Source organism: Pantherophis guttatus, chromosome 2 (assembly GCF_059756535.1).
Source record: "Pantherophis guttatus breed Tessera chromosome 2, ASM5975653v1, whole genome shotgun sequence".
Taxonomy (NCBI): Eukaryota; Metazoa; Chordata; class Lepidosauria; order Squamata; family Colubridae; genus Pantherophis; species Pantherophis guttatus.
Window position 1 is genome coordinate 37,595,469 of NC_142064.1, and position 15,600 is coordinate 37,611,068.

General features: G+C 38.4%; 1 protein-coding gene across 3 annotated transcripts in view; it reads left to right on the top strand.

Annotated features, from left to right (window-relative positions):
- The window catches only part of RASGRF2 (Ras protein specific guanine nucleotide releasing factor 2), a 119,761-nt gene extending 105,105 nt beyond the window's left edge, over nucleotides 1–14,656 (top strand). For 2 of the 3 annotated variants that reach the window (XM_034441205.3, XM_034441206.3), the window contains exons 20-27: nucleotides 2,227–2,287; nucleotides 6,276–6,379; nucleotides 8,143–8,227; nucleotides 8,849–9,046; nucleotides 9,556–9,635; nucleotides 11,452–11,569; nucleotides 12,415–12,483; nucleotides 14,193–14,656. In XM_034441205.3, the coding sequence (XP_034297096.1) occupies nucleotides 2,227–2,287; nucleotides 6,276–6,379; nucleotides 8,143–8,227; nucleotides 8,849–9,046; nucleotides 9,556–9,635; nucleotides 11,452–11,569; nucleotides 12,415–12,483; nucleotides 14,193–14,285 (808 nt within the window). In that variant the 3' untranslated portion in view covers nucleotides 14,286–14,656. The remainder of the gene's footprint in view (nucleotides 1–2,226; nucleotides 2,288–6,275; nucleotides 6,380–8,142; nucleotides 8,228–8,848; nucleotides 9,047–9,555; nucleotides 9,636–11,451; nucleotides 11,570–12,414; nucleotides 12,484–14,192) is intronic. The other variant, XM_034441207.3, reaches the window with a different exon arrangement.
- The last annotated feature ends 944 nt before the right edge of the window (nucleotides 14,657–15,600 follow it).

Below are 15,600 nucleotides of genomic sequence, written 5' to 3' on the forward strand. Positions count from 1 at the left end.
GAGCCAGGGCTGTCTGACATTTCCCAGCCACCGGAGAGGCAACTGCCTTTGGAGGCTGAGATAAGTAAGGAGGAAGAACAGCTGGGGCCTATTCCAGATGCACGTATGCGCAGACCAGTTAGGAGAGGTGAACAACAGAGGACAAGGAGTCGACTTGGGAAGCAAAGCAAACAGGAACGCTGAATGGCCCCTCCCTGGCTGAGATATAAATAGAAGGAAAGGGAAGTGGTTGTCGTAGGAGACAGCAGTTCGTATTTCTAGAGATTTTGCTCATTGTGTTTCGTGCAATAAAGGCTGCTTGCCAGAACTTAATTTGCAGCCTTTCAGCTGGCAGCTCATGGCCTTGCAATTATCACAAGGAACTGATAAGGTCGGTTGCTACAGTTAACTCCTTGCAGGACTCTTCCTTGGACTTTTCAGTGGGTGAATGCCATTAATTCACAAGTAAACAAAGGGGGGGGGGTTCGTGACAAGGAGTCTGTTTCTTGCTTCTGTTAAGATTGGGTCCGAACAGGGGTGAAATCTAAAATTTTTTGCTACCAGTTCTGTGGGTGTGGCTTAATTAGTGGGCGGGGCTTGGTGGTAAGGTGACTGGGTGGGCGTGGACAAGTCAATGTCACTTCTTTGCCCTTTAACCTACAAAACACAACACAACACAACTGGCTCACCCACAATGTAAAAGCAGCTGTGTTAGACCCAAAATGGCCCCTTCAACAAGCAGGAACCTCACACAGCCACAAAAAGCCCAAAAAAACAACTTTCACACTTTACACACACAAAATTCCACATACAGCTTTGTGAGATTTTGTGTGTTTGTGTAGTTAGAGTGAAACACTACAGAAACACACTAAATCTCAGAAAGCTGCACAAATATTATTTTATTTTAATTTATTTTTATTTTTATATAAAAGCAGCTAAATTTAAAACTTCCTAAACTTTAAATGGCTAGGTCTAAAAAAAGAACAACTAAAAAAAACCCAATTAACTATTTTTTTTAAAGCTCCTAAAGGGGGAAAAAAATTTACCCAATAGAACAGGGGTCTCCAACCTTGGCAACTTTAAGACTTGTGGACTTCAACTCCCAGAATTCCTCAGCCAGCTTTGCTGGGAGTTGAAGTCCACAAGTCTAGGCAGGCAGGCAGAAAGAGCTGCTCACCGATGAGCTTGATTGCAGGCAGAGAGATTCAGTTGCTTGCTGTTGCATGGATTGCGATCCTCATGCGATCAGCAGCTAAGGTAAGCAAGCTGGAGGCTGGGAGGAGGTTCATGGCTCTGTAAATTGGAATTTACAGAGCAATTACATGGCTGATTAGCAGGCAACTCAGCTGGGATGTCAGAGCTTGGCTGGTCAGAGTCATTTAAAAGGAAAAAAAGGCTCTGATGATCGCGGGGCTCAGCTGGGCATGGGGGGCGGGGACAGGGATTTTTGCTACTGGTTCTCCGAATTACCCGCCACAATTGCTACCTACTCCTCCGAGCCAGTCCGAACCAGGAGCATTTTACCCCTGGGTCAGAACACTTGGTCCCTGTGTTGTTTTATAAATGTATGGAAATAGCATGGGATATACTGTATCTGGCATGTATTTATAGAGTACTAGAAACATTGCAATTGAAAATCATTCTGAAAATGCAAGACTTACATGGCATCAGTGGAACTTTAAAATTATGGCTACCATTTTATTAGGCATTATTTCAAAATAGCAGTCATGAAGATGCATCCTGTAAGTTCTTCTTAGGGAAGCTTTTGGTTATATCCCACTTTCTTGAAGTAAGGAGAAGAAATGCAGAGACTTAATTGCTGCTCCTGCTTTGCAGAATACTTCCCCTTACAATTAAGACTTCTTCCATCTCCTATAATGTTCCAGAAGGAGCTGCTAATTTTTCTGTGAAGCATTTGGTTAGTTTATTTTTGCGGTCTTCAATTTATTTCACTTTGAATGACTTATTCATTTATTTGTATTGTTTTAATTAATTTTCCTCTCAGTATAATTTATAATTATAATTTATTCTTGATTGCTGTAACTTTGATTACATATTGTTTTAAAGTATTTATATTTATTGATTGTTTTGTAAACCACCATGAGTCTGCATTGATTTGACAGCATACTAATAGAATAAATAAGCATATATAAACACTTGGAATACCTATAAGATAAATATTAAAAATAGCGCAAAAGACAGCAGATATTTCATTGTGATATAAAATATATCGCTAATTATTTTTAGGACACTTTCTCAGGAGGATCAAGATGACACACACTTAAAAATAGAAGATATAATGCAGATGGTGAGTTTATTTAAATAAATATACGGTATGTTTGGTTTATTTTTTATTTATGTAAATTGAGCTTACTCTGGAAATTATGCTTGACTATTCCATTATTACTGCCCTTTTTGCCTATTACTCTGTGTTATATTTTCCTTTGATCATTAGGTGTTTCAACTGTTCAGTAGTTACAATGAAACAAAATCGCTATGAATATGAACTTTGGTTTGTTGAGATGTTATACAAATATACCGAGAAAGTTGATTAAAATGAGTCATACCTCCAGAAACTATTTATATATCATGACTTTATATATTGTATTACACAAATTGTTTATTTATGTAGCCATCCCTCTCATAGAAAAGTGATTCTAGGTATAGCTCAATATAAAAACAATAGTAAAATAAAAAACAGGTCCAATTAAAAAGACATCAAGAAGTATTATTAATAAGAAGATGGTAGAGGAGAAAAATTGATGTTAAAAACAATGCTGCCATCTCATTAAATCACCATTTCTTTGAGATTCCTAAGCCTGTGACAAAGCCATGTTTTGAGGATTTTTAGAAGAATATCAAACATAGGACTAATCTCACCTTGAGGTGGGGGGGAGATTGATGTTCCACAGGATGGGCACCATGGCAGAAAAAGCCCATCTGTTGGGCCCCACCAGAGGAAATTCTTTCACCAGAAAGAACAACAATATATCTCTTCTTCCAGACCTGATGGACATGGACATGTAAATCAGGTGGAGGCAGTTCCTCAAATAAACCCTCAAATGGCTATTTAAAATTGAAATGGCAATTTGCAAGTAAAACATAAACAGGAACTTATCTTTTAAAAGTGAAAATCTGCTAACCATGGAAGAGTTATTTATGTAGAGAAAATATCAAATTGAATTTGAAGCACAGAAAGTTTTAAAGAGTGTGGAGCACTTGATGTAACTGTGACAGCTTGTTCAAGATCTAGGCCAGGCTCGCGGGCCAGATCCGGCCTGTGGGGTGCTTAGATCTGGCCCACTGGGCTGCCCTGGAAAAGTGAAGGACTGGCCAACAATGCCTCTGTCAGTGAAAACAGAGCTCGGTAGGGCTGCACATAGCCCCCTCCCCCGAGCTCCATTTTCATTGGCAGAGGGCTTCAGGACATCAAGCTGCCCATGCCCACCCTGGCCACACTAACCCCAGCCACACCCACTCGGCCCACCCAAGGTCAAACATAACCCTGTTGCGGCCCTCAATGAAATCAAGTTTGACACCCCTGACCTAGGCATATTATTTACTGTGTTAAGCTTCTTTTTCCTATTCTGTTCTAGGAACACGAATACTCTAGGATTCTGTACATACTATGCATTTTTATTTTAAGAATTGTGTATTAGCAAGTCTTTACAACTCCCCATTATCTATAGTATTTTATCCCTGTACGTCTGTCTGAGTCCACGAGGAAGCTTATCTAGAATCTGAAGATTTATACAAGTACAAGAAATATTTAAAAGGAAAGAAAATAAAGACCCAAATACAGTTGCCCATTTCAAGAATATCCAGGTTCTGATTAAGTAGCCATAAAACTATTAGTTGAAATGGGGTGAAAAAGAATAACATGGTTTACTAGAAGAGGGCATGTCTGGTTGGCTAGAATGCTGAATAACAACACTTCACAAGTAGTCTTTGAGCTACGACTGCAATTGGGACTGGAATTGCTGGTCACTAAGCAGTGTGGTCATAATGTATGATGTCATGTGACTACATCAGCAGTGACAGCAATCCAGGCAGTCTTGATTGCTGCTTAACTCCAGACTCGTGGATTAAGCAAGAAGTGAAAAGGTAAAGAGTGCAGGGATGCCTCAGGAGGGAGATGGAGGCCCTGGGGGCTCACATGAGTTAGCAAGCCACGCATGAATTGGGGGAGGTGGGTTGAGGAAGGCTGGAAAATGAGAACAAGGGGTACATGCATGGGAACACAGGAAGGCTAGGGAAAGGGCATGTGTACAAGCACAGGGTGATCTGGGAAAGAGGAAATGAGGGGCAGGGTGCATGGAGGCAGGGGGGAAAGGGGTGAGATGCTTGGGTACATGTGAGTGCAGGGAGGCTGGAGAAAGAGAACATGGGATATAGGCATGTATATGACTGCAGGGAGGTCATAGAAAAGAGTTGAATGATATGTATCCATATGTACAAGCACATGGAAGCTGAAGCAAGAGGACATGGGATGTTTGCAAGTGAAAGAAGAAAGGAGGGAGTAATGCATGCAAGTGATGAAAGGCCAGGCATAAGGGAGACTTGTCTGAGTGACTTGCAGCCTTCTCTACCAGTTTCCCCATTGACTTTGCTTGTGAGAAGGCTCAGAGAAGATTGCCAATGACAGTCACATGACTCTGGACTGCTGCATCCGGTTGCCAAGTGTTTGTATTTTGTTCATGTTCCCATGAGATGATGCAATTATTATAAGTGTGAGCTGGTTGCCAAGCACTCGGATTTTGTTCACATGACCATGGGGGGGCATTGGTACAGATTGGTCTGTTCCAATGCCCTTCAAGGACCAGTAGTAAATACCTTCGTTCAGTGCTGTCATAACTTCAAACAGTTCAAACTTCAAACAGTTTCTGAACTAATGGTCGTAAACTGAGGACTACCTATACTTCGATAAGAAAGTGCAAATATACTGTAATAGTTTGTTGCTTGTTGTATTACATTTAAGTCATTTTTAAACAGTAGCAATATAATACTCTTTCTGAGAAGTGGCCTACTTCCAGCACAATATGTATTCATATTCTGTATCTATAAATGTCAGTCAAAAGGAGAAAGGGGAAAAATGTCCCAGAATTTTGCAGAAAGATTTTCATTGGTAAAAACCACAAGGCACATTTCAAATCTTGCAACTACAGGTAGTCTTCAGGTTATGACCACTCATTCAGTGACTGTTCAAAGTTACACTAAATGACAGGGATTTAAACCCAGTCACAGTGAGCCATGGCTACTTAATTACCATTTGCAACCTTCCCTACTTAATTCCCACAAGAAAAGTTCTCTGTAGCCCCCCTCTCCATTTATGCTCCATAGTAGCTCCTGCCAACCTGCCCATGTTTCATAGTGACTACCAGTGGCTCACACTGGCCTATCTGCAGCCTTCACTGGCTTACCCTTGCTCCATAGTGCCTACCTGTGGACCTGTCCTCACTCAGTAGCACCTGCCCACAGTTTATGGTCCATCTGCTCTCAGTAGCACTCACCTGTGGCTCTCACTGACCCCCCCCTCCCCAGCAGCTCTTGCCCACTGGCTTGCTTGCCTAGCACTACAGTCTTTTGAGGTCCTTTCTTAATGAACTACACAGTTTCTGGCTAATGGCAGCACCTGGGATTACTAGGATTGCTGTTGCTAAATCATGTAATCATGTGATGTGTTATTGCTTAGTGATGGAAAATCTGGATGGAAATTGCTGTCATAACTTGAGGACTCCTGTAAGATTGGAAAACTGCAATGAAGTTGTTTTATTAGTTTCCAACATTAAGAAAACAATTCTTGGTTTCAGAAATAAGAACTCATGAAATGCTGTTTTGAATGATGGAGAAATGAGAATATATCCTGTCAATGCCCTTTTGGAAGCACTCTTAATTTCTAAAATCTTAAATGTATTAATTTTAGGAATTATGAAATAAAATATTAAAATTTTGAGAGAAATTCATTAATATATATAAAATGATAAACTTTTTAAAATCTGGGTAAAATATCGGCAAAAGGGAAAATTCATTACGGAAGATGATTTTTCCCCCCAGTGTCCTGTATTTTAGGTTGTATTTCTGTTGAAATCAGTTCAGTGATGATTTGGCTGATTTTGCTCTAACTCTCTTAAATAACAGAAAGCATATTTACGTAAGTGCTTTTCCCTTTCAGGATTTTCCTTCAACAAATAATAAAATCTGACTAATAAAACAGCTATTAATCTAATATTGTAGAAAACAAATAAAAAGGTTAAAATTGGCTTTTAAACAGTTTAAAATATATTTTTTCCTTATAGCTAGAGTATCCAAAACCAGAATGCTTTGAAACATTATCAGCGATGGAACTTGCTGAACAAATAACTCTCTTAGATCACATTGTCTTCAGAGGCATACCTTATGAGTAAGTGGTGTTCCAGTCATTATTATGGGAATGAAAATATTTCTAAGCAAAGGTTTGGATAATACAAGAATTTGTATAAAATTGGAATGGATCATACAAACAGTGGAAATCAGTGCATATCTCTCAGCATAAATGGATCATGAAAGTCTAATATCAAAGCACAATGCAGTAAAAGCACAGTATTTCTAAGTTGTTTTTTGTGATCAGGATGCAGTTTATTTCCTGAAAAGGCTAACATATCTGTACATAATAAAACTCCAAAGAACCAGCAATAAAATTTTTGTATGTGCTGCCAATTCAACCAAGAGCCTTGATAGTACAGTGGTTTAGTGCACCCTGTTATTAACACAGCTGCCTGCAATTTCTGCTGGTTCGAATCTCTCCAAGGCTCAAGGTTGACTCAGCCTTCCATCCTTTCTAAGGTAGGTGAAATGAGGACCCAGTTTGTGGGGGCAATAAGCTGACTTTGTATAAAATATACAAAAGAATGAAGGCTATTGCTTAACGCATTGTAAGCCGCCCTGAGTCTCCGGAGAAGGGCGGCATATAAATCAAATTTAAAACAAAAAAAATTCAAAAGTAGAGAATTGAGTTCCAAATACAAAGGAGCCAGGTTCAGTTTGTTACATCGCTAAGTAAAACTTGAAATAATCATTAGTGAAATTTTGATTTGAAAGCCTCAATACTACTTCTAAACAGTATTACATATATGGGCCAGATGGATGAGCACCCTGATTCTGTAGAATGTGGCTTTCTGTTTCCTAATATCTTTACCAGGGGTGGGATTCAAAAATTTCTCTGCCCAGTTGCTGGGTGGGCATGGCCATGGTAGGCGTGGCTACTTGGCCTCCTGCACCACAGTGGGAGGGAGGGCGTTTTTGCCCTCCCCAAGTTCCAGAGGCTTTCCTTGAGCCTCCAGGAGGGCGAAAATGGCCTCCCCCAGGCTCTGGAGGCCCTCTGGAGGCCAGACACAGGCCCATTTCCAGACTTCCGGGAGGCCCGTTTTTCATCCTCCCCAGGCTCCGGAGACTTTCTTTGAGCCCCCGGGAGGGTGAAAACGGTCTCCCCCAGGCTCTGGAGGCCCTCCAGAGGCCAGACTTCCGGAACTTCTGGGAGGCCTGTTTTTTGCCCTCCCAGAGCCTCTGCACTGGCGCTGCACTTACTTGGCATCCAAAAGGGGCCACATGGAGACTCCTGGAAGGGGTGGGGTTGGCGGGGCAGAGACAGCCAGTCCTTGCAACTACCGGTTTGGCGAACCAGATATAAAATTAGCATCTGGTTCTCCCAAACTAGTCCAAACCGGCTTAATCCCACCCCTGGTCTGTACTTTGTTTACTTTTTTAATCAGCAAAAGAGAAGGAGCTACCATTTTCAAAGCATATTCCATGAATATCTTGTTTGGAGGGGGAAGGGAATAATGAGTGTAAAGAAATTATATGAAGCAATATACATGATTCACGCTGTATGATCATGTTAAATAGGAAAATAAGTTGATTTTAGTGGGACCCTATTGTAGTACAAAAGGTTTAGAACTTTTCTCCTGTTTTTTCTTACTTTAAAGATCTGGCTAGAGACAGTTTTTTTCAAACAAACATTATTTGCTGATTTAATAAGGCTTTAAGTAAAGGCTTTTACATTTATAACAAATTCATTTTTAGTAGTTGAGAAAAATTCATTGTAGAATTGTGAAGTTGTGTTCAAAGTAAATGGAGCTAACAAAAATAAATATTTTCTGTTTTTTGCTGTTTCTTTTTTTCCCCCAGAGAATTTCTTGGGCAGGGTTGGATGAAATTGGATAAAAATGAAAGAACACCTTACATTATGAAAACCAGCCAACATTTTAATGATGTGAGTTGTAATAGAAATAGAGAATACTTTCTAAGAATACAAGAATGCTAGATTAAAAATATTTCTGAGACCATAAAAGTTACCAAAGGTAACCAAAATAAAAGTTACCAAAGGATTCCAGGTTTGCTGAAGAGTAGCCAAGCAGTTTGCTAGTAAACATTTTAAATGTAGAATCTTAAGAAATCTGCCAAGATTGCCAAGAAATGGCAAAAGAAACTAAATTATATTTTATTAAGACTGTAAAACAAATTGTTCCTTATTCCTTTGATTATTTCTGCTTAAATGTCACATTGCTTTTTTACTCTTTGTATGCTATTGGAATCTATTGTACAGCTGTTTCCTTTGCTATCTGTTCAATTATTTCTTTGTTTTTGTTTTGTTTTGTTTTGTTTTGTTTTGTTTAATTAGAGGCTTTTGCAACCTAGCATCTCTCAAATGTGATATCAGAATTTTCAATATTCTTGAAAGGTAGCAGGTCAGGAAAGGCTGTCCTATTTTCATCATTTTTGTAATATATGTTTTGTTTGCTAAAAGCCAGACATATTTAAATCATTAATTTAAATATGTGATTAATTCAGTCTTGTAAATGCAAATATTTATGGTGCTAGTTCTTTCATTTAGATGAGCAACCTTGTAGCATCCCAAATTATGAATTACACTGATATCAGTTCCCGTGCTAATACCATTGAGAAATGGGTTGCAGTGGCAGATATTTGCCGATGTCTGCACAACTACAATGGTGTCCTTGAAATCACATCAGCCTTGAATAGAAGTGCAATCTACAGACTAAAGAAAACCTGGGCAAAGGTTTCTAAACAAGTAAGTAATTAATACTGACTGAGACATTTCACAAAAAGGCTTACTCTTGGGTGAAAGAAAGATTGCCCAACCCCGTGAAATAACTGTTGAGCACCAAATTACTTTCATGATGAGAAAATTGTGCAGTTTATTTAACCTAATATTTTTGGTAACCTTTTCATAAGGGTGCATTTCTGGATGTATTACTGTAACGGTTTAAATATTATTCTTGCAAAAATGACATGTTTTTCATGTAAATGTCTGATGCAGCCATGAATTAATTTAAACAATTTTATGATGAGCCTGTTTCAGGACTGTATGTGATAGGACAGACTTTGGTATGTGTATTTGAAGAAGTTGAACAAAGCAGTGAATACACACATAAAGGTTTTTCTGTGCCAACCTCTTATTTCAGTTGGGCTACGTTTAATAAAGATTACTTGAAGAACTACACATTTCTCAGAAGCTAAATTCTTGTTTAGGAAGCACTTTCTGTGTTCTCTTACATTTTTGTCATTTTTTGTTTGTAGACTAAAGCTCTTATGGATAAACTTCAAAAGATTGTGTCATCTGAGGGAAGATTTAAAAATCTGAGAGAAACACTCAAGAAGTATGTCTCTTATTTTGTTCTAATAATTGTATGATTTAAAATTTGCATCTGTAGAGGATGACAGACTATTTTTTTTAAAAAAAAAACATTAGTCCTTTGTTTCTGCAACCTAGCAATCATTGAGACAATTTTGATTTAAATCTGAAATCAAAACTATGTCAGTGATAGCTAATTTGGCTTCACTTCCATATTCTTTAATAGGTTTCCTTTCAGGAAGGGTTCAGTCTCTTTTTCTCCTGCTTCTTACTCTGAGCTGTTAGTTCTCCCTAACATCTGTGTAATATGGAGAACAGAAGATACCAAAGCTTGAATGCTTTTGTGACCTTTTCATTTAGCTAGTTAAAGATTCAGATCTGAAACAGTAATGGCTGTTTTACCATCACATCCATGGCAGATTGGATTACAGCCCTGATTTGTAGAATGAAAGCTCCTGTTACAAAGTTGTTCCCCTTGCGTCCAAAAACCTCTTCTTGCAGTTCTTCCATGAAGGAGGAATTGAGGAATGCTTGTTCTATACAGGATAGGTTAGAGAAAAATAACCCCAGCTTCATTGAGCATATAATGTGTGCAAGAGATGATAAAGAAGAACTTTGACACCTCTTCTTTGAGGAAAAGGACTCAGTGAATTAATGACATTTGTAGGCACAAAAATACGTTATAGGAAAAAGATTATGTTTTGATTTGATGCATGTCCTACCTGTAGTCCAGTGATGGGTTACCGAATTGGGTGAACTGGTAGCAGTGGCGGCGGGAGGCTCCACCCACCTGCCCAAAAGCTTCTGCGCATGCGCAGAAGTGCCGTGGAAGTACGCACACACAAGCAAACTGGTAGTGACGGGATTTGGAACCTGCCCCTCAGGGGTGAAATCCAGCAGGTTCTGACAGGTTCTGGAGAACCGGTAGCAGAAATTTTGACCAGTTCAGAGAATTGGTAGCAGAAATTTTTAGTAGTTCGGAGAAGCGGCAAATACCACCTCTGGCTGGTCTGAGAGTGTGGCGGGATTGAGGATTTTGTAGTATCCTTCCCCTGCCATGCCCACCAAGCCACGCCTACCCAGCCATGCCACGCCCAGAGAACCGGTAGTAAAAAAATTTGGATTTCACCACTGCTGCCCCTGCTGTAGTCCATAGGCTGGAGGTTGCCTTGTTATTCACACACTTAATTCCCTGCAATTAATTGAATTAATTAAAATAGTATAATGACAATCAAATCTGAAAGTTAAATACTATACAGTTATACCATGAATTCAGCCTAATAAATATAGTATTTTCTAAAGCTAAAGTTGTTCTAGCTATCTGTATTCAGAGTACAGGTAGTTCTCGACTTACTACTACAATTGAGCCCAAAATTTCTGTTCTTAAGTGAGATGTTTGTTAAAAGAGTTTTGCCACATTTTATGACCGTTGTTGCCACAGTTGTTAAGTGAATCACTGCAGTTGTTAAGTTAGTATCACGGTTATTAAATGAATCTTGTCAGAAGATTGCAAAATGGGGTCACATGACCTTGGGACACAGCAACGGTCATAACTATGAGTCAGTTCCAAGCATCTGAATTCTGATCACATGATCATGAAGATGCTACAATGGTTGTAAGTGTGAAAAATTGTCATAAGTCACTTTTTTCAGTGCCGTTGTAACTTTGAACAATCACTAAATGAATTGTAAGTTGAAGACTACCTGTAATTTCTGCTAGATAATTGTGCAACTTACTTCTAAATAAAGGTATTTATTTGGCATACATTTTGATAGTGGAAAAAGGGAGGAAAGATTGTCTGTAACTTACATTCCTGACAGTTGGCTTTTCTTATTCTGCAGTTGCAATCCTCCTTCGGTGCCATATCTTGGGATGTACCTCACAGATCTGGCATTTATTGAAGAAGGAACACCAAACTTTACTGAAGAAGGCCTAGTCAATTTTTCTAAAATGCGAATGGTAATTTTTTTCTATAGGTTTTTTTAAAAAAAGTTATAAGAATTTATAGGTATCAGTATATAAGATTATATTTCATAGTTAGTGCAGATAGAAATTAAAAAAGCAATTGTTGATACTTGTATTTACAGTCAATGTTCTATCACCATCTACTGGCATATTTTGGAGAATCAGTATTGTAGTCTTGATTAGCCCTGTACCCATCATATCCACAACATAGACACTAACCCGGTCAAATCTCCTTCTCTGTGTTTCTGGCAACAGAGAATCATTCCTAAACTGGATTAAAAAGCACTATTTTGGAAATACAGAATCCATACCCATTTTTTCTGTATTTTTTAAACCCAAGGGACTTAAATATAACTCAAAGAAAATTAATCTACCCAGTAAAGCATAGAATACTCAAACCCACTCAAAAACCCATTTTGCATACGCTTTGTTAAAAAGGAGCTGGAGAAAAAGAACAGAAAGTTTATTGTAGAATTTAGGCCAACCCAGTAGCATCAAATATACCTTCCCAAATCTCGTTCGCTCCAGTTGATCAGCCACACCCATTGTTGTCTGTTTGGACAATCAGGGAAATGCTATTGGGAAAACAGTTGTTTTAAGTGGAAAGTCCAAAATAGCAATAAAATTATAGTTTTTTCCTAGTTTAATTCTACTGGGTTGGAGCATAATTCCTGCTTTTGGCCTAGGATGAACTGTTCAGAGACTAAAAGAGCTCCAGAAAGAAGAGCAAAGAATATAAACATTGCTATATTTTACAATTTTATATAGAAAAATTAGAATTCAAACCACTGTTCTAAAATTCAACAAGAAATTATTATTGATACTTGTTTATTTAACAGATATCGCATATTATCAGGGAAATACGTCAATTCCAACAGGCTTCCTATCGAATAGAGCATCAACAAAAGGTACAATATTTTCATATCTCCTTTTACCACTCTATACATTTTTTACCTTACTCTGAATATATTAATAAATGCTGCACCATATTTTTTTAATCACTAAAGCATGAATGAAAAATGGTGGACAAATGACTGTACATGTAAATATGTTTATGAGAAATAAAAATAAAAACTTTTTTGAAAAAAAAGCATGTGAAGAGATTTGTGACTTTAAAGTCTCAGCATTATACTGGTATAGGCTTTCATGGCTGGTATCTGTTGGTCAGTGTTTGGTTTCAGAGCTTAGTGATCATGTTGAGACAACTGAATTCCTGATGTTACATCAGCAACGTAAAACCGGTCGTAAGTTACCACAGACCCAAAAATACTTATGACCAGATTCAAAATTCTGCCAACTGTCAGTTCTCCCCCCCCCCCCCAACAGACACATGATTGCATTGTGGCTGTTTGCAGCATCCCATGGTCACATGACTCTGATTTATGTATTTTTGGGGGAGCCGGAAACTGGCATTTACAGCTGGTCCTCAACTTACGACCACAGTTGAGCCTAAAATTGCCATTGCTAAGCAAGACAGTTGTTAAGTGAGTTTTGCCACACTTTATGACCATTCTTGCCATAGTTGTTAAGTGAATCACTGCAGTTGTTAAGTTAGTATCACGGTTATTAAGTGAATCAATGGCTTCCCCATTGACTTTGCTTGTCAGAAGGTCACAAAAGTTGATCACATGACCCTGGGACACTGCAACCATCAAAACTTCATACCAGTTGCCAAGCTTCTGAATTTTGATGGGGATGCTGCAATGGTAGTAACTGAAAAATGGTCAAAAATACCTTTTTTCAATGTCATTGTGATTTTGAATGGTCCCTAAACAAATGGATGTAAATGGAGGACTTCCTGTACTTTTCTGGCAAGAAACACCCATTGCAGGCAGGCAGTGCTAAATGACCGCAATATTCACTTGACAACTGCAGATTCACTTAATGACCACCACAAAAATGCTGTAAAATCAGATCAGTTATGTGATGTTTACTAAGTGGCACAACTGTAATTCTAGGTTAGGGTTAGGGTTTCTGGGCTCATTTATGGTTGTAGGTTGAGGACTATCTATATTCAGAAGCAAGGTGATCTACAATAGTAATATAACAGATGGTGGGGTGGGGGGGGAAGGGGGGGAACAGAGTGGCAGAAGCTGTATCCAAATATTTGCTGGAACTCTACTTCTTTTTGCATGTTTGTAATGTGACCATGTAGAAAAGGAAAGGGGTTTGCATCGTGACACCATGACAGCAGATGCCACTCTTGCTGCCCTCTGGTTCTTCTTCCCAATTTCTTATTGCATTACTATACAAGTCAAAGAGGAAACATGGGGAAAAAAAACATGGGTTCCTTCCTTCTCTGGATTGATCTGTATAAGTAGCCATCACTTTGCATTGAGTGAGATGACAACCTAAAAATAACCCACAGAAGGTGATTTTTAGCCACATTGCTTTGATGGGAGAGCTGGTGGAGTTATGGCAGATTAAATTGTCTGACTGCCATCTGCATTAAAAAAAGTATTTCTGTTCTTTTCTAAATCACATATCTGTTTCCTCTCGTGTTTGTATCAAAGAAGATTGAAATATCTCATTTTGACAGAAACTACAATTCTATTCAAGAAAGTGTATAATGATTCCAACATCACTAAACAATCGTTTCATATTTTTGTTTTCCCAGGTCACTCAGTACTTGTTGGACAAAAGCCTCATCATTGATGAGGACACACTGTACGAGCTATCCTTAAAAATTGAGCCCAGACTACCAGCCTGAGAAACCAATATTATTCTTCAGCCATCCAGAACTTAAGTTTAATGGAAAAAATTATGCATGGCATGCCTCTACAGAATGCAAGGGGCAAAAGCTGAGAAAAATTGAAATTCCCTTTTCCATTAAAGGGTTGCAGAGTCTCACAGAAATACTTTTTCAGAGAAGCAACTGTTGGAGGAACGGAGCCACGTAGCAGAAATGTGGGTCAAATGGTTGTTACTTGACAGAAGTAAAGAGATTTCAAAACAAATAAAGGACTAAAGAAAAGATGGGCAATAACGGTAGGGAGCCAGTCAAGGAGACAGCAGAATGAAATATGAATGCAACGTTTTGCTAGAGTTGAATAAATGATAGCATGCTACTAGAGGAAGAAATCTTGTCTAACTATCTTTGGATGCAATTCAAAAAGCATGCTTTATTTAGGTATTTTGACCAAATTTGCACTTTATCAAGTCTATTGTAAATGAAAGAGTATTTGTAGAAGCAACAATATAATATGTAACAGCATTATTTCCTGAATAATCCGTCCATATAATCCGTTCGGCACGGTGACAGATATTAAAACAGGCAAGATGGCATCTGCAGCATCCACCAGCTTGCCTGTTTTGATACCCTAAAACTGTTTGTTTTAACTGAAGATGTCTGTTCATAAATTAATTTTCCTATATTTACTTTTTTCAAAACCGAAAGAAGACTGAAGAATATCAGTGTGCCATTATGAATACTAGCTGAGTAGTCTAAATATATTATTCATTCTCTAACAATAGCAATATGTGAGATGATCTGGTATGCAAATTAATGCACTGTCTTGCATGGTTGCTCGATATACAAGCTTAGAAGGGACTGGATTGATATTGCAATGTTGTGGCAACCCTGTCTCTATAGTAGGTTAGTCTCTTTGGTAAATTTGTATGTTGTTTTCCAATAGCGCATTTCTCATATAACTTTTGTTAAAATATATATGTCTTAATGAGATTGTGATGTCTTCTCCTATGCACTAGTAGATGAAATGAGTGGGTTTTTTCCCTTTCATACTGGAAAATAGTTCCAATCAAATATCCTATTATAAGGATCGACCTCTTGTCTTCTGCCCCCCACTCCATTGAAGACAAAAAGTAACCCTCAGTTCTGTATTGGCGTCAGAGGCTAGTGACTTATAGTCAGTAGGTTAACCTAAAAAATAATAGGAATAAATCGTGTATAATTTTGATGTTCCGATGGAATTTCATGTTCTTTTTAGATCAAGTTAGGAAGGTGTAGAGTTTCTGAATCTTTTACTTTTTCATAGCTAACGCTACACCCTATGAACACTCTTCTT